General features: G+C 37.5%; 1 protein-coding gene across 5 annotated transcripts in view; it reads right to left on the bottom strand.

Moving 5' to 3' along the window:
- Positions 1–23,103, bottom strand: part of PAN3 (poly(A) specific ribonuclease subunit PAN3) — a 134,717-nt gene that overhangs the window by 53,116 nt on the left and 58,498 nt on the right. For all 5 annotated transcript variants that reach the window (XM_030308388.1, XM_030308378.1, XM_030308406.1 and 2 more), the window contains one exon: positions 20,994–21,141. In XM_030308388.1, coding sequence (XP_030164248.1) covers positions 20,994–21,141 — 148 coding nt within the window. The remainder of the gene's footprint in view (positions 1–20,993; positions 21,142–23,103) is intronic.

The following is a 23,103-nucleotide window of genomic DNA, read 5'->3' as shown; positions in this document are numbered from 1 at the left end:
CTAAATAATAAAAGATATTTAGTAGTCAACTTAAATACTGGCTAGTTGAAATTCCCACTCTTCTATAGATTTTAAATCACACTAACTTTCCAATGGCTAAAATAAAATGAATGTATTTGCAATCCTAAACCATAACATTGTATGTGTTACCACACAGATGTACCTTTGGCCAAAATATTCTCTATGACATGTCACATCCTGTTTTTAAAAGCCTCCAAAAAGATAATCCACAGTATTCCTGCTTAATTTATTTGCCTAGAATATCAGGATAAACAAAAATTTTCTTTCTGTAGCTTAAGTCCCTCAGTGTTTCAGACTCAAAAATCCATTTAATCAAACATTCCCATTTCCTCAGATTGATACCAAAAAACATTGTTAACTTTTTAAGGTAAAAATTGGTAATTATCAAAGCATATCACAATATTAACCATAAACCAAAATAGTAATTATTCACAGATCTAGTAAAATATACACTAATCAAATTAAGTTCAATTTAGTCCTATTAGTTTCACGCCACAAATGCAAACTACCTTTGCAAAAATGAAACAGCCCAAATGCCAAAAGGTTTACTTGAAAGAAATGTTTATAACCCCATGTGAAAAAAGGGTACTTGGATTCATACTCAGCAAAATCCTATGCTGACCTCGCAGGGTGTTCTAATTCTTGCTGGAAACAAATAGCAGTAAAATTTCTATACTTTAAAAAATTGTTCCATGAAGTGTGGTGACAAATCAAAACGGAATCAATAAGGATATTGATGTTAATTGCCAGAACTGATTCCTTCACAAACCCTGTTTTCACAACAGCAACCCCTTGTAATTAGGGGAATTAAAAGTTGCTGAACTCAACAATCCCTTCAGTTAAACCAACAGACCCCTCATAGAGCTGTCCAACGCTGCCCAAACTATCCATCCTTTAGTCGAATCAGTCAGTTTCATGAATTGTAGGATTTATCTTCAAGTCCAGTGCTGACTCAGAGGGTAGCTTGTTCCCTAGAGAAAACAACCAACAAAAATCAGAACAGCTACTGCTCATATGCTCTTTCAACACCCAAGTGGAAAGGACAACTTATTGGGTCCAAAAAATTGTTCAACTTCCTTTCAACTACAGGAGTAGCCAATAAACTGAAGGCAGCTATGTGCCATAGGCAGGTCTTGGTTAAAGCTTTCACTCAGTTACAGCAAAGGAATGTTAAATAGATTAAAAAGCTTACATTTTCTCAGCTATCACACAAACCATAGGGTTTCTCACTCAAGAAGAAATTTACAGGGTATATAAATGAAAAGTATTCCAAGGGCCAAAGCTGTTGTTTTGTTCTAGTCTTTGAAGAGCTGCTTTCCATGCGTGCGTGTGTGTGTGTGTGTGAGTGTGTGTGTGAGAGAGACAGAGACAGAGACAGAGAGACAGAGAGACAGAGAGACAGAGAGAGACACAGAGACAGAGAGAGAGAAGTGGGGAGAAATTAAATGTCTCCACCCAGAAGTAGTCTACATGTCTTAGGGCAGCTTTGCTTAATGACATACATAAAAAACTAGTGAAGTGTTACAAAATTCCTTAAATGCAAGATCCTCAGTCACTAGTTAGAGAAAATATTCTGAATCAAAAGATAAAAAGAGTAACAGGTTCTGTCTCAAGACTTGTAATAGTGGGTTGCCCTATTATTTCTAAAACCAAAAAATCAACACGCACAGCTTTTGCGCTTCAAGATATACCACAACAAACCCAGGGGGCCTTTCCACTTCAGGAGTCAGGGGTTTTGTCTACAAATAGTATGCTATTATGGAAGTGGGAGGGAAAATACTCAGTTTAGAAAGGCAGCCAGAGAGCTCAAGCTAATTTCAGAACACAGAAATGTCATTTTGTCCTTTCACATGAATTAGATTAAAAGATTCTCGTAAAACAAATGTTAGTCAAGACTGTCGCCAGAAAGAATCATGAAGGTGACAGATAAAACTTTTCATTTTTTAAAATGTATTAATTCCATTATTTATTCAAGTATGGGGAAAAAATTCAAATAAACAAATTTCCCTGATCATTTCCAAGTTGTAGTGTGAAAATTCTTGATTCTCAACCAAGAATCTCAGTACCTGAGAACTCAGATGTATGGAGGACAAAACTGGTAGTTAACTACACAGTGCCTCAAAATGGTGCTCATTCACATACAAGCATCTGACACTTTGCTAATTTGTGGGTTTTTTTTTTTTTTTTTGCTTTGGTTTGGCATTAACGTCTTACTGATTCCTCGCTTTCCCAGCCTTTCTCAGAGAAGAGTTAAGCCCTAACGAGCTAAAACACTCATTGCACATCATGAACAGTACCTGTTGTATACTGTCGTTGGGAGAATGCACAGAACAGTCACACAAATCATTTTCTGTATTCTGTGGTTCAGATGAGGAATCTCAGCCGAGTAAAGTTCCAACCCTCCCACCTTCCTTAAGTATGTATGTGTTAAGTTTTCGCCTATCGAGAAATCAGGCCTTCTGGGCCGGTGGTTTTCAAACCACCTTCATCAAGTAAAACCCTAGGCTTCCAGAGAAGCTCCAGGGTTGTGCAAATTTTGATTTGAAATTCTTTCATCTATTTTTTTCAGTATTTATTAAATCGATAATAAAATCACAAATGCAGGTCCAAATAGTGTGCATTCATTTTTTAACATACTAGAGATTATCACCAATATACTTAATTTGTGTTGGGTTACAACATTTTCATGGAGACTCCAGAATAAAGCCTCTCCTGTCACCTTTCTCTCTCTCCATACACATACACACACACACACACACACACACACACACACACACACACAGATGGATTTTTTATTAGGAAGGTGGTGATTCTGCAGTAATCTTTATTAAAATTAAAATATAGAATAAATTAAATATAGAATAAATAAGATATATAAATATATATTAAAATATATAATAAAATATATAAAATAAATAAAATATAGAATAATAAAATATAGAATTAAAAAATATAGAAAAGGAGATTAAGGTAAGAAGAGTAATTATTCCTTCACTCACCAATTTCAAGCTATTGTGTTCAACCAAGTACCACACAGATTTGTTATTCTCACCGAAGAACTTCAGGAATACATTTTAAAACCCAGACCCTGGAGGGGCGCCTGGGTGGCTCAGTCGGTTAAGCGTCCGATTTCGGCTCAGGTCAAGATCTCACGGTTTGTGAGATCCAGCCCCACGTGGCGCTCTGTGCTGACAGCTCAGGGCCTGGATGGAGCCTGCCTCTGATTATGTATCTCCCTCTCTCTCTGCCCTTCCCCCACTCATGGTCTGTTTTTCTCTCTCTCTCTCTCAAAAATAAATAAAACATTAAAAAAAAAAAACTTAAAAAACAAAAAACACCAGACTCTGGAAAGCTAGTGTTATCACTTTAATAATTTTTGGTTTGGAGATGGTATATAGACTTCCCAAGCGTTCTGCTGCTTTAAAACCAGGTTTGAAAACCACTGTTCTAAGTTCTAATTAAGGTTTGGTATTCTAGATTCACAGGCGCCCTGGGGGCAGAAATGGTAATTAAGACTTAAGTTTTTGATGCCTGCTGAGTCGCTAGTTCCTGCTGTCTGTACTCCAAACCACCTTCCCAGTCTTACCTCCTACTGGGCTCCTCTCCCCACACTCCGACAACCGTCAAAAAACAATGTGTCAAAGTTGGGAGTGCTAATGGCAAACAAAATTGGTAAAGATTTTAAGAGAGTGTTACCAGGTATTTTAAATATATGGAAAATTGATCTACCTCAGTGCCATTTTTCATTAATTTTTCTAAATTCCTGCCCAATCTGACCTTTTCCACTTGCCTAGTAATTTTATATTTTTAAAGATTTTCAGTAATCTCTACACCCAACGTGGGGCTCGAACTCATGACCTTGAAATCAAGAGCCACATGCTCAACTGAGACAGCCAGGCACCCCTTGCCTAGCAATTTTAATCTTCAAATGAAATCCTACTCTTCTGATATTTCAAGATGAAATCTCACGTCACAGGCACTACACAAATGGCAGACTCCAAAGATACTTCTTTGAAAAGATAAGTGAAAGAGAAACTCTGCATAACAAAAGCAGTGACTAAGAGCCGAAGGTGGAGACCAAGAATTATCCACAACATCTAATGATAGTAGTTTAAAGGGTCCTGTGGAATCACTGCACACCAGCACCAACAGGTACCAACACACTGCTTGGACGCACAGCTTGTTTTAAGAAAACAAAACAAAGTGCCAACTATTTAAAAACAAAAACACCCTGGCCTGGAGACCCTAACTTAGCCTCTCCAAGGAAACTCCATGGACTTCCTTCCTCACAACCAGAATTTCAGGGTGATGCCTTAATGCCAACAGAAGCCTGCTCCAAGGCTATGCTGCAACATCACACCTGAGATTTTCCTCACATCTATTCAGTCTTTACCTATCAGACTGAAGTACTTTTTGCAAGTTCACTAACGTCAGAGCATTTCTAGATTATGCTACTCAACTGGTTGAAACAAGCAGGGAAAAACAAACAAAAAAACTTCACAGATTCTCAGCTGTGTTTCAAATGTTTACAGCAGTCATATCCATCTTTTAAAACCCATCTCTGGGGCGCCTAGGGGGCTCAGTCGGTTGAGCGCCCGACTTCAGCTCAGGTAGTGGTGTTGCAGTTCGTGTGTTCGAGCCCCGCGTCAGGCTCTGTGCTGACGGCTCGGAGCCTGGAGCCTGCTTGGGATTCTGTGTCTCCCTCTCTCTCTCTGCCCCTCCCCCGCTCATGCTCCGTCTCTGTCTCAAAAATAAACAAACATTAAAAAAAAATTTCTTTAAACCCATCTCAAATATTTCCTATTCCATGAACCTTTCTTTTCTGAACACTTTCATTCAAACCAGATAGAATCTCACCTTTCTTCAAATTTCTGGCATTTTGAGCTTTTTTTTCTTTAGGAGTAAAAAGGTAGATGTCAGAATCTCCTGTGACATCTCTAAAAACTCCAGATGCGGAGTTTCTGATTCAGTAGGTCTCAGATGGGGACAGGGAAGGCTGTACTTTGAAAGCACCACAGATTCATCTGTAACTACATATGAAACACTTACTGGAAACACTGCATGAGACTGAGCAAGGAGCAAGGTTTCAGAAACTCAAGAAATAAGACCCAGTCTCGATCTCAAGAAGCTCACACACACTGTCATAAGCCCATTAACGTGCTCAATATTTTCCAATTTTAAAATTTACTCCAGGCCTCCATGTGTGATCACAATAATGGATAAAATGTCAAAAAGGCCTCCAGAAGCATTCAACTTTAGTGGAGAAAACATATATAAAACACAGACAAAATTTTTTAAGTATATTTTTTAAGTATACTCAAGAAGCACAGGAATGGTATATTTTCGTAATGACCAGAGAAGTAGAAATGGCTTTGGGGAAAAAAGAGGCATTTGACCTGATCAGTTAAAAATAGGCAAGACCTCAAGAAACTGAAAAGCATTCCTGGCAGAGTAAGGCCAACGCAAGGGCACAGAGATGGGGCAAAAAAAGCTGAACACATTCAAATACATATTCAAATACAGATTCTCAAACATATTCTCTCTTTATAACAGAGATCCTCCCTCCATGAGGTAGAGTTAAAAGGATGAGGCTTATTCAATCAGAAAAGAAAGCAGTAGTCTTTAAATAGTAATCTTCCATTGTTTTAATTTTTAAAATATTCACTTAGCATCTAAACATTGTTCCTGCCACAAGGGAGTTCATGTTCCAATGGCCATAAAAGAGGACCACTCATCCTAATTCAAACAAAAGCAAAACTTCAAATTGTAATGAGTCCTGACAAGCAAGGAAATAGGACAAGATGGAAAATAATGGTGGGAAACTTTGTTTACATTAGTCAAAGGCCTTTCTTTGTGCCATTTTAGCTGACACCTAAGAGAAGAAAAGAACCAGCCCCAGAAAAAACAGGTGGAGGAAGCAACGTATGCAAAGAGTCTGAGCCAAAAAGAGCCTGAGGTACGTGAAGACCAGCAAGGCTGGAACGGGTTACACACTGGGGAGGAGAAAGGGGGACATTTAGAGAAGCGCACAACATGCAAATTATGTAAGCCATAGTAAGGAGCTGGGATTTTATTCTACTGACAATGAGACGTGACCTCATTTATATTTAAGATTACTTTTACTTTTAAATAAGAAATGAACTGCAGGGACAGACCAATTAGGCTGTTTAACTCAAACACCAAAGAGGCGGTGATGGCCTGGTCCAAGGATGGAGGCAGTATATACTAGAGATGGCATATGCGAGTTGAACTGACTGGATTACTAATCAACTGGCCGTGGAGAGTGAAAGGAAGAGAGCACAGATGCATGCTAAGCTTCGTACTCAAGCATCTTTCAGAACATGATGATAGATTTCCCCAACTTCCTGTAAGCCTGAACTCCGCAAACAGAATGCAGGATAATCAGAAGAATCAATACATTCTGAAATGAACTGAAGTTCAAGAGAAGTAAGCGGGTATTCTTCTAAAGTAATTAAGAGATTCTGAAATGGCTTAGCTAGCTTAAGAGGAAAATGAAGTTGGAGAAATGAATTAAGCAGTTTAGGATCCTGGCTACCTATAACGTTTTACAACATTATAAAAAGTATAAATTCACATGCACACAGATAATACCTCCATAACAGTCACACCCAAATTCCAAAAACAGAAAATTTTAAGACAATGTCATTTTAATTATAAATGTTATGTGACTCAAAGTATCTGAAGGAGGAAAAAGTCCTCCTGCTCTACCTCCTGGTAAAAAGACTAGCATTTCTCCACTGTCCCTAACCCCCTAAAGCACTGATTCCTAACCAGGAAGAGACATGAGAATTGCCAGACAGGCTGTCTAGAAACAGACATGTGCAAAATGAAAAGGGAGAGGGAGGGAGGATCTGAGTGAGAAACCGGAATGGCAGGTTTAGGGTGAGTCTCGGTCACATATTTTTTAAAAACGCCCTGGGAAGTGTCCATACACATCCTCAGTTCATCTTTAAAAGGCTAACACTGACTCAAGCTAATTTTCACACAATTTTAATTAGTAGCTTTTTTAAGTATTAATGGCTCAAGTCAAAACTCCCAAGTGTCAATTTCTCAAAACTTAAAAAACTGGTAAAATGTGTTATTTATTTTACCAAGTTTTAATGCCACAAAATTAGAAGTAAATTACTTTTCATGGGATAAAAGTTTTAAATTACAAATTTATTCTTTTTATACAAATACAGACAGAACACTTGAGAGCGCTCTCATCAGGGAGATTAGGTAGACAAAAAAAGACTATAAATCTGATTTTTGTTAGTGAAATGATAAGAACCCACTACACCTCTAACCTGATTTCACAACATCCTGAGATAGCCCTCAGTCTTCCTGCAGGAACAGATAAAATGTCCAATCCACAAATTTGCAACATACAAAATGCACACAAGCCACACAATATACCTCTCCTCCAAAAGGAGTCACAATTCCAAGAATAAGACAGTCATAATTTCCAAAAATTAGGAAAGCATGCAATTGAGCAAACCTCAAACTCCCTCCTTCTCTATAGAAGAGATTAAAATGTATAACCAATTTTTAAATAATACTATGTGAGGTAACATGAATAAAATGGAATATAAGCATTTCACACACACACACACACACACACACACACACACACACACACACACACACAGTAGAACTATAAATCAGGCAAGGAAAGAAAACTCCACCCTGTATAGTGTCTTTTATTCAAACTGTCTACGTATGTAAGTTATTAATAGAATTTCTCCCACTGTTTTCACTTCACAATTACTAAAAGCAACCATCCGAAGTTACTATCTATGATTCTTCCAATTACACCAATATATCTGCCTTTATTTACAATTACTGGTTTTAAATTCTCATTCTCTAGTTTAACAATAAGCATTCTGAATATCTGTTAACTTACTCAAAACGGGTAAAAAAAAAAAAAAAAAAAGAGAGAGAGAGAGAGAGAGAGAGAGAGAGAAAACAGTATTTTAACCTGTAAATTCAGGTAGAAGTTTTGGACTGGGACTAACCTAAAAACTCATTCTATAAAAGATAGGAAATATGTACACTCACAGACCTACATATTATTAATTAATAATAGGGGCATGATTTCACCTTACATCTTACAGATATATTATTTTCCTAACAGATTACACCTTTCACCCAAGATAATAAAAGCAAGTATTTTGAACAATTTTGTGGATAAAGGTTATACGTGCCAGAACTCAAATTAATAAAAGTGAGTATCTTACCTAAAAACTTACTGATTCTTTTTTTTTTTTTTTAACTTTTTAAGATTTATTTTTGAGAGAAAGAGAGAGAGTAAGTGAGCATGAGCAGGGGAGGGGCAGAGAGACAGGGAAACCCAGAATCCAAAGCAGGCTCCAGGCCCTGAGCTGTCCACACTGAACCCGACGCGGGGTTGGAACTCACAAACCATGAGGGATTGTGACTTGAGCTGAAGTCAGAAGCTTAACGAACTAAGCCACCCGGGCGCCCCTTACTCTGGTTCTTAAGACATATAAGATCTAAATTTGTAGATATTATGTTTTTATGCCTAGGAAAATTAAATTCCCAGTGAAGTCTGTATTTCATAGATTTTTTTTTTTAATGTTTACTTATTTACTTTGAGAGAGGGAGAGAGAGCAAGAGAGCACGCGCACCCGAGCAAGGCAGGGGCAAGGGCAGGGGCAGGGAGGAGAGAGAATCCCAGGCAGGCTCCACTCTGTCAGCGCACAGCCCAATTGCAGGATTTGCTCCCTGGAGTCATGAGATCATGCCCTCAGCTGAAACCAAGAGTCACAGGCTCAATGGACTGAGCCATCAGGCAGCCTCGTAGATTTCTTTTTGAATTGAAGGTAGCAGAGCTTCACATCCTACATGCAAATACATCGCACATAGAGTGGACCAGAATCAAATCATCGGCTACCAATGAAACTCTTTTTAAATTTTTTTTTTTCAACGTTTTTTATTTATTTTTGGGACAGAGAGAGACAGAGCATGAACGGGGGAGGGGCAGAGAGAGAGGGAGACACAGAACCGGAAACAGGCTCCAGGCTCTGAGCCATCAGCCCAGCGGGGCTCGAACTCACGGACCGCGAGATCCTGACCTGAGCTGAAGTCGGACGCTTAACCGACTGCGCCACCCAGGCGCCCCGAAACTCTTTTTAAAAAGTATGACGAAACAATTTTCTTCTCTTTAAGTCCAAAATCTAGACTCATGGTAAACTGTACCTTGGATTCAAAGAACCTCTAGTACTTGGGGTATACCTGATTCTACTCTTATTTTGCTATCCTTCAGTACCTACCTTAAGCCTTCTAATATACTAATAGTAGAAGAAACCTGAATCTTGTTTTTAAAGACTCCATCAAAAAAAATTTTTTTTTCATTTAAAAATTATTTGAGTAAGACCATGAAGACAGCACATGTATTCTTTTTCATTCTTTTAAGAAGTATATAAAGAAACAGCAGTATTTTTACTTGTAAGAAAATATAAAGAAAAAGCACAAAATGTTTCTCTAACTACTGAATTACACTTCAGTTATAAAAATTATATTTGATTAAAAGTACAAACATTTTCTCTTCATTACATTACACAATAAAAAAGTTTCAACACACTCCAAAAAGCTTTCCTTATCATGTTTTTTTCTTTCTTTTTTTATAGTTTATTTATTTTTGAGAGACAGCATGAGCGGGGAAGGGGTAGAGAGAGACACAGAATCCGAAGCAGGCTCCAGGCTCTGAGCTGTCAGCACAGAGCCCGACGCAGGGCTCGAACTCACAAACCGTGAGATCATGACCTGAGGGGAAGTCAAAAGTTTAACTGACTGAGCCACCCAGGGGCCCCCTTTATTATTTTTTTTAATGTAAGTAACCTTTAATAGAAGCCATACGGATCAAGCCAAAATAAATATAACTCAGTTTCCATCTCTGGTTTTTCCTAACATCTAGAAAATTTTGGCAAGTGATTTATATAATCATACTTCATTTTGACTGATTATATATATACCTGTAATAAAAAGTACCTGGACTACCTGGCTATTAGAAACACTAAAAGCAGTGAAAAATCTGTTAAGTACCCTACAGCTGCCTCACAAAATTTATTTAATCTCATTTGCCAAAGTTAGGAAAACACAGTTGAGTTCCAATGATGAATTCAACCCGAGTGCCATCAGCTACATACTCTTACAAATTTGATGGAGACCACAGCCTGCACACCTGTTTGGTTTCCCATGTCTACAAACTGTGTTCATCCCTTTGGCCTACCTTCAGCCTTACCTCTACCAACAGCCTTATTTTTTTATGAGTTTTCATTAATTAATTTGACAAATATCATTACAATATAGACTACGTGTAAACTACAGTATCTAAACCTCTAAAAATGTGAATACCTTATCCACGTTTTCAAAAACCACTCTTAGGGTATGAATTGTAATTTTAAGAGCTATATACTATACTAGATAGGCTGTATAGTAACTCACTTTGGTATAGGTTAACTTAATTTGATCGCTATACTATTTGAAGAAACAGAACGGTGACCTGCCTGTTCCTAAACCTGGCCAAATGATCTGAAACGGTAGGACCTTCCCTAGCCTCTACAATGGTGGCAATCTTTTAAATCATAACACTTAGATTATTTAAACAAAGGGTTAAAACAATATGGGGAGAGGGCAAATATTTCATAACAAACCTAACTTTTCTGGATCAAAAGAACCATTTTTTTCTTCCCAAGTGATAGCGAATGTCTTTGAATAAATGGTGTTTTTCATTCATAGTGACAAATTATGTTTGCACTGTTTACAAACAAGAATCTTACTCCAAGACAAGTGTGTCTGCTTCTAAAAAATTATAGATAGTCACAAAAATAACAAGATTAATACCAGTTACTAGAATTTTAGCTCTGGGTTTCTTTCCAATGAATAAAAACTAATGCCAAATTTAAAACAAAAATTGAAATTTGACTTCAAGAAAATGTTGTGATTGAATCAATAAACATCTCTCTTATTTCTCTAGCATAAATAACAATTTAGTTGGTCTCTACATAAAAACTTTAAAGCATACATACTAAAATGCAATGTGTAAACAAAAGATATCTGATTACTGATTCAAGATCCATGAGGTTTAAAACTTTAAAGAGCCATGGTACTTATGCTTTTCATTTTTCGGGCACTCTGAAAAATTAGATGTATTACAATAATTAACTTACAACATTTTTGCCCCATTACCAATACTAAAGTGGAAGAAATCCCCATTGCCCACTTTGTTTTTTTATTGTGTTTATGATCTTGAATGAGCTTCAGAACCCCTGTAACAATTAATTCAATGGATACTTATCACTTCAGTCATCCAGAACATAGTCGTGAGCTAGAAAAGCAAAACTAGGGGCGCCTGGGTGGCGCAGTCGGTTAAGCGTCCGACTTCAGCCAGGTCACGATCTCACGGTCCATGAGTTCGAGCCCCGCGTCGGGCTCTGGGCTGATGGCTCAGAGCATGGAGCCTGTTTCCGATTCTGTGTCTCCCTCTCTCTCTGCCCCTCCCCCGTTCATGCTCTGTCTCTCTCTGTCCCAAAAATAAATAAACGTGGAAAAAAATTTAAAAAAAAAAAAAAAAAAAAAGAAAAGCAAAACTAGCCTCAAAGGATAATTTAAAGCCCATATACCTTATTCACAGGCAACAATTCAAGTCCCTAAGTCAGTGTGTTTCTTTTTAAGTTTATCTGAGAGACAGAGCGTGCACATGTACATGCATGGGAGCTGCAGACACATGAGGGGGGAGGGGCAGAGGGAGAGAGAGAATCCCAAGCAGGCTCCCCGATGACAGTGCAGAGCTCAACGCGGGGCTCGATCTCACCAACTGTGAGATCAACCTGAGCTGAAGTCAAGAGTCCTATGCTTAACCCACTGAGCCACCCAGGCACCCCTCAAAGTCTTTTTCTTTGAAAAAAAAAGTAGTAGCATCAAAAAATGTATGTGTGCTCTCAGCCTTCGGCCCTTTCCTTCCTCCTAAGGAAAACAAAGGGGTTATAAGAAAAAAAAGGAGAGGGGCGCCTGGGTGGCTCAGTCAACTGAACGTCCAACTCTTGATTTTGGCTCGGGTCACGCATGATCCCAGGGTCATGGGATGGAGCCCAGGGGCTCACTGAGTATGGAGGCTGCTTGGGATCCTCTCTCTCTCTCTCTCTCTCTCTCCACCCCGCCCCCACCCCACCCCTCTCCCACTTGTGTGCACTAAGGGGAATGAAGACGGCATAGAGCACTAAGAGCAGTGGTTCTCAAAATGGCTTCCCAGGAAAAGCAATCTTATCAGCATCGCGTGGAAACAAATCAGAAAAGTCAGTAGTCCAGCTCCCCCAGACCTATGAAGTCAGAAACTCTGAGGATGGGACTCGGCAAAGGTAGGTTTTAACAGGCACTCCGGGGGATCGTGATGGGCTCTCAAATTTGAGAACCACTACCCTCATGGTAGAGATACTGAGAGCACCACACCATCACCAATAAAAAGCCAGTAAGAGCTAAGTGGTTCAAATAAACTTGCCTGAGTTGTCCATTCAGGGCACTGAACTCAGGCACTTTAACAGACTCAGTGAGCAAGAAAAAGGCCTTACCTTCAAGGAGTTATGGGGGTGAGAGGACAACGGAAAGGGCAAAGAATCTGAGTCATTGCGTAACTTGAAACAAACTGCTCACAAACTCTGATACCTGAAAGGGTATCAATTGTATTCTGGTTCAGTGCCTTCACTGAGGCACACGGAGCTGACCAAGAGTCACCAAAAAAAGGTAATGGTTGATCTGAAGCAACAAAGGACTACAAGTTTTAGAAGTCTTTCCGTGAAAAACTGCTGAAGATCTCAAGTTCTGACAATTAAAGCTTCTGATGGGAAAAAAATCAAGTATGCCAGAAAGCTTCATTCCCTGTCATGCTAGATAAATCACTTATTGTAGCTTCTTTGCCAATTTCCTTAAAATAGATCTCAGAGATGCAAATAAGATAATGCCCCCAAATGTATACGCAGGAGACAACCAGGATCAACTGTTAAAATTTTACATCCAAAGGCTGGCGAACGTAACTGCACTGCTTAGAAACCCAGAAGCTCCTGTTTGGGTGGACAGTCATCACAGGACACGAGACAGTTTCCAGGCTTGTCCCTGCAACTTCCCACTGATGCTCCTCCTCTCCCAGCTGACTAGAGTGATGCCTAGAAACCACTTGATCTGGGTCCCTGACTGACTACGTGGAAAAGAGCATCTCGGATGACCTGAATATCTGGCCTGGACTATCACAAAAGCAAGAAATAAATATTGGTCATATAAAGCCCTTACGGTTCGGATGTTTGTTTCAGCAGTTAGCCTACCACCACCCCACAAACAGTGGGCAATAAGATTACAATCCATAGTAACTACCGCCTAGAGGGCAGTTTGGAGGACAATGATTGTATTAGCATCCCACTCATCTGTACTGTTTTCTTTAAGGTCAAAAACCCCTCAAAGGGAGCGTTAACGACTAGTTACTACTTATAGGAATACTAATCTAAAATCTGGGAACCGCATCTAAAATACAGGAAGATATTTATGAACTCATGAGGAAGTATGTCATTTCAGACATATCAATGTGTAAGAGATTCGTGACTAAAAAAATCCGGAACTAATAAACATCATCACCATAAACATGCAGTCCACATCTGAGTGTTTGCTAGTATTTATGTTGAGGCTTTACAAGCCTATGTGCACTGGGGTTTTAAAACAGATACATCTCTTAATTCCTCTCTTTTCTAGGCCCCTTCCCACATGCTCTACTCAGACTGTACATCTGAAAGGCAGAGAAGAGTAAGAAAACAGATAGATGACTTTCATATATGAATTTGACTAGTCAAGCAGAGAAGGATCAGGGAAAATTCAAGATACAGAAGAGGCTGCGACCATTCAAGTCGTTCCTGTAGAATTAGGGGACTACTCCTAACTAGACATATAACACATGGCACGGTAATTTTATTCACACACACACACACACACACACACACACACACTCTCCCTCACTGAGTACCTACCAGCACCACTGAACCAAAAGGTTAAAGAAGAAATGATCCTGAGCTCTCGACCTATTTGAATTAAAGGGACAAGGTTGGGAGGTGAGAGGCCGACTTGTAGCTTTCTACATTCAGCTGGGAATCAGGAGTGTTCTTGGGCATTCAACTAATCTATGTTCTCTCTGCCTCAGTTCATCCAGAACCATTACAAAACCCTGATTCACCAGATGCTAATCTTACACTACTGAAACAAAACTCCCCTCATCTCCCCCTACGATACAAACGCAGCCTTGGTGGGATTTTCATGTACACAGACCAGGTCAAAGAAGTCCGATGCCTTTTAAAGTCCCTGTTAGGTCTAGTACAGAAATCAAACTCTTCTCTCCTTTTGCTACCTCTGCCCCATCACTGTGTTCATGTTTGACTCCTTTTAGTGTACCTATCTCCTGTAGATCCACGTGTCACAAAACAATACAATTTTCCGCTAGAAAGACGTTTAAAATCATCGAAAGTTACCTTCTCATAGAAATGAAGGTGCTAAAACACTGGGATCAAAGGGTGTGTGCCAAAAGCCACACAGCTACTTTACTGTAACTAGCGCCATGTTCTAAGGGCAATCAAGTCATGATCCAAGGAAAGCGGCCAAAGAGCAGCAGGGACGTCGCTGCAGTTGTAGATTACTGAACTTACAATGGAAGGGAACCCCGGCCCACTCCCATCCAGCCCCTACCCCACAGGTAAGGGACAAGTCAGCCAATACATGAGATTTAAACAGGAAGTCCGCAACAGGAACTCTCAAACCTAACAGGAGGTATTAAGCAGGGATTCCCCAACCAGTAGAACATCTACTGGTAGCTATTAAACCTTACCTGACAGGTCTCCAAGCCAGCTGCAGCAGCCACATCCCCCTCTGCGCCATTAACGTCTCGCCTCAGTTTCCTGAAATTCCCAACTGGGAAGGGAATATAGGCCCGCAGGCACTCCCAACCCAGTTATGGCTCTACGGTTCTACTGTTAGTAATCTTCCCTGGGACATCACCATCTGTAGCATTATACATGCATACAAAGAGCAGTTTCCATCTAGGACGAGCTCAACATTACAGGCCAATGAAACGGTCCTCTTCACAAAAACCTCAGAGAGCCCTGATCTTAACTATATATTTTTATTTCATTTTTTAATATACAAAGTAATCCCAATTAGAAAACCTGGAAACCTTTGAGTGATTCTGCTGAACATACCTGAAAAACAAAGTCGTTACAAAAAAATGGAAAACATGCAATATAAAAATAATACTTATAAATATTTTCACTGGTTTTAGCACCTCAAAACACAAAGTGACTCTAGTTCTGATACAGTCAAACTGTCAACAGGCACACTGCTGTTCTCATAGGACCATTTGCATCTATATTCTCTCGAACACTTGCGGTTTTAAGAAGTTTTCAAAGACGTTTACGAAATCATTAAAATTCACTGTATTTGAGAGACACTGACCAATGAAAACATTTCTTCTCAAGACAAAAGTGAAGCTTAAATGAGTAAGCACCTCCTAGGCACTATCTATATGCCTAAATTTGTGCTAGGTAAGAAATGACATGGCCCTTCTTAAGGAATCTGTAATATGCTTAGGAAATCCAGATTGATATTTTTACAAATTAGAAGAATAGTTTCATGCCAAACTACCTCTGTTGTTATTAAGTATGAAAATAATCCAGAGAAATCAGTTCAGACTGAAATATCAAAATAAAATCATGGTAGATTACTTGACTGACCCACAGAATCCATTTAATAGTAGACTTCTGGAAAATAATTACAGGAAAACCTACTCAGAGTAACATCCTATAAAAACCATGGTGATGTTTAAGAATTACATACATATTTTTTATAATTTTATTTTCAGTAATTATACCATTGAATACAACATAAAATTGTCTAAAATGATAGAGTATGAAGTTTTTAATGCCTTCAGAGGTTTCAATGTAGAGCCTAAGATACACGGCAAAATTTTAAATATGAACTTAGGTATTCACCACTGGCAAGACCAGAGTTTCAACCTATTAGCAGAGTTTCCTATTTTCCCAAAGGTACACACACTTCTTAGCTGGGTATCAGAGTAGTGATACAGCTAACTGAGCACACATATCTGTGGATTTAACTTTATCCACAGTAGTGTTCCAGCCACAAGGACTTAGAAGAGTTCGTAACTTCTGACCTATACAATTTGTTAGTTTTAATAATATACCCCAGCTTGCCCTCTCTCTTGTTTTTCAGTCATACAAACTGATCAGTTATATGGACACACACATACATACAACTCGTCCCAAAAAGAAAATACCTAAAAGGGCTATCACGTAGAAAAGATTTTGACTTACTCCATTAAACACAAAGAGAAAGAACTAGGACTAGTGGACAAAAGAGAAGACAGAGTTTAGTTCAGTGTTCAGACATCATTTTCTTTTTTATTCGAGCTTTTCAAATGTACCCTGAGCTACCTTGCTTGGCCAATGAATTCCTTACTACTTTAAGTGACAAAGCAGAAGCTAGATGATAATCTGTCAAGAAAGTCACTTCTAAACCAGCACAAGGCTCAATTATATCAACCCCAGAAAGTTCCACCTAGATCAATGACCAGTGTCAGATTGTTCCAGAAACCAACTACTACGCAAATGAAATGAATTAAGCCTCCATTTGTTCGTGTATGGTATGAAATGCCACAGAGCTAATGAATCACAGAACTTTGTCATTTTTTAGCATAGAACTTTAAGAAAAAATCTTCTTACTCAAACCTTTCGACGTTACAAAAACAACTATTCTTGCTTAAGCACCATTTGATATATTTACATAAAATTATATATATGATGTTTAGTATTTTAATAAACGATGAAAATGTGTTAATTTCCCCTTTTCCTTTCCTGTCACCTTCTTCCCCCATACACTGACCAAGCCGAAGAATAAAGAAAACTAGCTAATTCTATCCATCAATTTGGCACCCTCATTTCAAAAACCTAGATCTAAAAGCTTATTTTCTTGAGATTTTTCTATAATACTACAATATAATGTATAACAAATGCAATTATTTAAAAATGGTAAGTTTGGTATAATAATTAAATGCTTCTCCCCAATCAACCAGCTGACATTTGCCATAATAATTCACAATAAGATATATCTAATGGTCCAAAAATCTGCACCATTCTCATCTCAAAGAAATGAATTATTTGAAAATCCTGAAAGTCAGGTACGGCTCTCTTCGTCATTCATAAACTGCTGATGGCATTTCCAAATTCAAGAACTCCCTCTGTCCCTCCCAAGTGTCCACATGCAATCAAGGGGCTCAAGAGATGCTCAAATCTGGACTCCCAATTGTGCATTAAACCACCAGATACACCAGCACACTGCCCAGAAACGTATGCTCCTGTTGGTATCTGTCTTAAAATCACTTTCAAATGGACTGGAGTTAATACTGAGGCAATTAAACTTGAAGTGCAGCAAGATTTAGATTACTCAGCCTACTATCAAGTCAAGAAATATACTCTCAGGAAAAACTGATTCAAAAAGAGTCAGCAATTAGCTCTCATGACAAGATTATTTTTCATGGCACAAAAAAAAACCATAAACTATCATTTCATGCACTTAGTGCAGTCATATTTTCATTTCTAAAGATCTATTCAAAAACTTCACCTAAAGCAAGACCTACTGGGAAAAAAATAGATCTTTAACTGTCACTTTCGAAATCTTCTTACTAAAATACAGTCTGGAAATAAATTTTGCTAAGTGTGTGTTAAGCCGGCGGCTCTTAACTTTCAGAAGGTTGTGCTTCTCCCAGAAGAAAAATACATCTTGTGACCAGAGAAAAATACATGTTTCGAAATAAAAATACGCATATAACTGTAAGGGTTCTCAAAGACAATGAAGTCCAAGTGGAGCGCCCTAAACCCAAATACTCCTTTAACAACTATTCATAGAAGATACTTAGAATGTACCTAGCTACTGTTCTCAGGTTAAATGTGCATACAACAGCTAAGCCTGTAGATTCTCAATTTCTTAAAGGAGAATAAAATGGCTACGTGTACAATTCAATGGAAACCTAATGTATGCTGTACATTGTTAGCAATGTAACTACCCTTTAAACCTAATTAGTTCTGAATAAATTCAAATAACTTTTGTATAAAATTTTACTTCGTATATTAAAGCTTTTTCAAAATGCAAATCAGGTTTTAAAAGTGATGAAAACACATTTTAAAGCAAAGAAACTTTTTCACTCCAGACCTACTGTGTTTCCAGGCATGCTTTTATTCCTTCTAATTTGAAGAAATTCAAATCTAATTACCTACTTAATTTTGTTCAAACATTTTTACATCTTGGGCCAAAAGATGTATTTAAATATGTATTTTTTTTCACCTATGATGAAAATGACATTGCTATAGTTTACATTTGTGTGCCAAAAGTTTTAAGGGTTCGTGTTTTTTAGGGGAAAACACAGTAACTTGACATATTTTCAAGGGCAATCATTTCTAAACTAGAAATAAAAGAGAAAATGAAACTTTATAAACTGAAAATTATTAACAGATTACATCTACAGTAGACAAGTAGCATCAGAGATAAATTAAATCACCACTAAGGTAGATATATAAGCTCTACCACTTTTTTGGTTCTATAATTTTAAAGTGGAAATACCAAAATCCTTTCCCAGGCCTTGAAAAAAAGAACATTTGTGGGTAAGAAGTGATGGAAGACACTGGAGGGACACGTAATTTTTTTCTCTTTGTTCATCTCCAGAAAGCGTTAAGCCATTAACTAAAAGGAGAAAATATGAAGAAATAATAAATGCAAAACCACTCATCATTCCAGTATTTGTGGAAAATACTTTAGCTTATTAGTTAGTTGATTTTCATTTGAATGAAAAATAATTTTTAAATAAGAGGTATTCAGGAACACATTTAATATGATATACTGACCCATTTCCAATGGTTCCAGACAGGAATTACTTTCATTAATAGAAGTAAAATGACCTTTTTAATGTTAGAGCTATATAGAACAGTACATAGTTTCCCAGTTAATTTAACATTTTAAATTAATTAATTTCATCTTAAATTTAGGTTGTGATACCCAATTGAGACCAATGAAACACCCACCTACACAAAAGTTAATACCTACTAAAGAGCTGGAAGAAGTACCACAGCATTAATAAAATTTTTAACTAAAAGCTTTCAAGATCTAAAATTTTCTCTGACATTTTAACTCTTTGAATATTTAAAAGGCCTATTTTTTTTTTTTTTAATGGCAAGCTTGAACTAGTCTGATCACAGGTGTGAACAAAATATTTACTTTTGAGACAAGAGAAGATGTGTTGTTAGGCCAAAATAAATTGGCACTTCATTGAGGGAGTCGGTGTTTTCTGACTGGCATACGGACACCATTCTCGTGGGTGCTTTATGAAACACTGCTCAGAAGTCTGGACAATCTTTAAGAAAGTTTACGTGTACAGCTGACACGTAGATTATGTTCATGTCAACCATGTGAACACACCTCAATGGGAGAAAAATCATAGCACATTACTTACAAGTAAAACTTTTAGGCTACCAGGGATGTTCAACTGTGACACTGCTCTCTACGGAAGAAGGGAAAATGTTTACAAATTCAACTGAACCCAGAAAGAGCCAAAGTAGAAGAAAAGGTAAGGGGACAGGTGAGGGGGAGGGAGTTGAAAGGGAAGGGGAGAGGAGTAGGAAGAAAGAGAGCGAGAGAGAAAAAGGTGGCAGAAGGAGGCTCTGATAAAAGCCTCGCAACACAAGGTTATTCCGCCTCTTATACGCCCTGTTCCATAGAATTATCGACATCTTCTCTCATTCTGCATCTCAAAAAGATCCTTGATTTCAATGGCGGTATCAAAACCAATGATCCATCTCACTAACTGGATTAAGCTCTGGAGGCAGAACTGGTTCCAGGCTGATCCAGGTGGACTTTTTGGCTTCCGTTAGTATATCCGTAATTCATTTTGTTTCTGTTTTTTGAAACATTCAAGGCTAAGTGGTCATCATCCGGCATAGGTTCTAGAAACATAATCTGTGTGAGCAGTTCAAACAGTTGATCAACACAACATAACCCGCTTTATCACTTAATATAAATTCAACATAATTCTCCATACCTTGGTTTCCTAATTAAGGCACAGAGTGGTAGGGAGGGATGATGTTATTTATCCAAGAAGTTTTTCATATTGTTATACTCAAGTAAATGTTAATGTGATGGAGTGCAAAAGTTGCATTAATTTTTAAAATGAAAGAGGGGACTTCAAAGAAAATGGTTCACAAAGGGTCACTGTGAACTACACCTCAGGACCCCTGGTGTACAAATGCATTTGCTCAAATTCTTCTGCCATTATGGGTAAATGTGGAAAAAAAAAAAGAAAAGTACGATTTTCTCTACCTCGATGACCCCTAATGCATTTCTTTCCTACTACTGTTTATACTTCACCCAATTTAAAACTACTACAATAGATTTATAATCAAACACCGGAAAGGCAATACATCTAAACTTACATTTAGAATGCTACAGAATTATTTTTTAGAAATTTCCTATAAAATTAAGACTTCGAAGCATATATACATATGAATATTCTATTTCTGATGTTTTTACAGAAGCTTTTGAATGAAACAGCATTATTACTGACTTTAAAAAATAGGGAAATACTACGGTCCAAGTAGATCTTTTTTATAAGAAACCATTTTCTCCTTTAAATTTGTGTGCTTTTACACATGCTCATATATAATTTTCGTTCATATTTAAATTTTGCTTTAAAATTCTCAACTACAAATTTGATCTATGGTACCAAAACCGACAACACAAAACCCATAATGTGTCCAAATGTGAACCATTTAAGTATACAATTTCAGTTCTGATGAACTAATAGCAAATGGTGTTTACGGATATGTTCTCTGGAACTCACTGGAAATAGTCACTCAACTTACCTGGTGCTAAGCCAGCAGCAGCAGGACTTCCCAGGGACGGGTGAGAGAAAACTTGAGAGAAGGCAGACATATTTGACTGGGACACGTTACTCAGCCTGGAGGTTGATCCTCCTTTAGGAATAAACTCGCTTGCAGTAGGATTTGGTGTCTATTTAAAAATCAAATATAGTAAGTTAACACACTTTAAGCCCAAAAAAGACATTGAATCTACTAGGCATTATTCCACAGTGCTTTATTTACTGAGTAAAAGATTTTATTGAAAGGACTTATAGCATTTCTAAGTTCCACATTTTGGGATGGTATAATCACATTTCTTGAAGGAAACGTTTTAATCAAATTTGAGGATTTTAATCACTGCAGCTGCAGAATTTAACCCCAGAAAACGTAAAATTTGCCTTGATTGTCCAATACCCATCATACCAAACTATCCTAACACATTTTAGAGAAGTGGGAGGTTGAGACTACCTCAAAACTGAGCAACAAGTTTCAAGTTTAATGTCTTTAAACCACTTCTACCAGGATAAAGGTCACAAGTGTCTTTATTCCAGAATTAATCATTTTCTTTTTCATAAGTACTTAAGGTATTTCCCCAATAATATAGTGCCATGTATTTAAGTGAGAGTAAAGCCAAGAAAGACATTTAAGAACAAGGAAAATATGGGAAGAATCAAGATATAAGAAAAATGTACCAGAGGCTCCAATGCTTTCAATGCCTACAAGTATCACACGTAACTTCTGTTATATTTCAAATATTTTACTGTGAGATCACAGGCATATTTTACAGGGAGATCACATGGAAAAAAAAATTTCTTCACAGTTGTACTATGCTGCAACAGTTTAGATATTCAATGGCATGGTATGTTTGGCTTTAACAACTACTGGAACATTATGAGACTGTACATCAAATTCACAAACGGTCTCTATCTTGTCCATGAAGAACAAATGAATATCCAAAATATTTTTCTGAAATGGTGACCATGTTAAATTCTAAATGCCTAAGCATAATAAAGACTCATTAATGATATCATTTGAATTCAGCTTTCAGAAGGGTCAGCCAAGGAGATAATTTAGCATAATTCACACTTCGGCCCACATTTTATGTGTACATACAAACTAAGTTTAAAACACACTGAATCATGAATTTAATTACTTAGAGAATTTAATTACGCAAAGCATTTAATCACTTAAAAATCTTTTAGAACTGGTCATTAGAATGTAAAAATGCATTCCCACAGAAGGCAGAAAATAAGACGACGGACTAATTCCTGTATACCCCAAGAACAACTTCCCTATTCAGCAGGAACGACACTTCAACCTGATAAATTAGAGTTCAAGTGATTAGATTTGGAAGATTACAGCCAATAGGCTGACCTAAATTTAAACTCTAAGACAAATGAGAGTTTACCAGTTACATACCAGCTAACATTAAAGTGATAAAATGTAGAGAAAATGTTAATCTGGGTTTAATTAAAACATACTAAAGAATGAACCTCTTTTACTGCCACATCTAAGACATGAAATTCTGAAGGAAAAAAAAAAAAAAAAGGAAGAAGAAGAGGAAGAGGAAGAGGAAGAGGAGGAGGAGGAGGAGGAATCAGGCCTGATCCAAAATATATTTTCCAAAGGGAAAAAAAAAATTCCTCTTCTATCACTTTTATATATTTATTTTTAGTTTTTAAAACTTCCAAAGTCTAAAGTTTTCGAAAATAGTGATCAATTCCTTAATTTCTGGGGTAGAAAAGAAGTCCATGCATTTTACTAATACACTAATCCCTAGTTACAAGGGAACACATGGCTACTAACAGGATCACTTCAGAGCTCTAACAATGTGTTTCAGTTCATCTTAAACCTATTTTAGAAGGTAAGAGTCAAAATAAAAGCAATGTGTATCTTGGTAAGAGTCCAGAGTGCCTAAAAGAGATGGAGACATCAGGACTACAAGATTACTCAGAGACAGCAAATTCCGACAAAGAAAATTTCATGTGTATACAAAAACTTTTAGCGGCATACTCCTGAGAAATAGGTATTACTCATTTTCCACGTCAGTTAGACCTTATATTTACTATGAATAACAGACTACCTGATTTCAAAGCTGAGCTTCTCTAAATTA

This window comes from Lynx canadensis, chromosome A1, assembly GCF_007474595.2.
Source record: "Lynx canadensis isolate LIC74 chromosome A1, mLynCan4.pri.v2, whole genome shotgun sequence".
Taxonomy (NCBI): domain Eukaryota; kingdom Metazoa; phylum Chordata; class Mammalia; order Carnivora; family Felidae; genus Lynx; species Lynx canadensis.
This window is presented reverse-complemented; position numbering and strand designations above follow the sequence as displayed.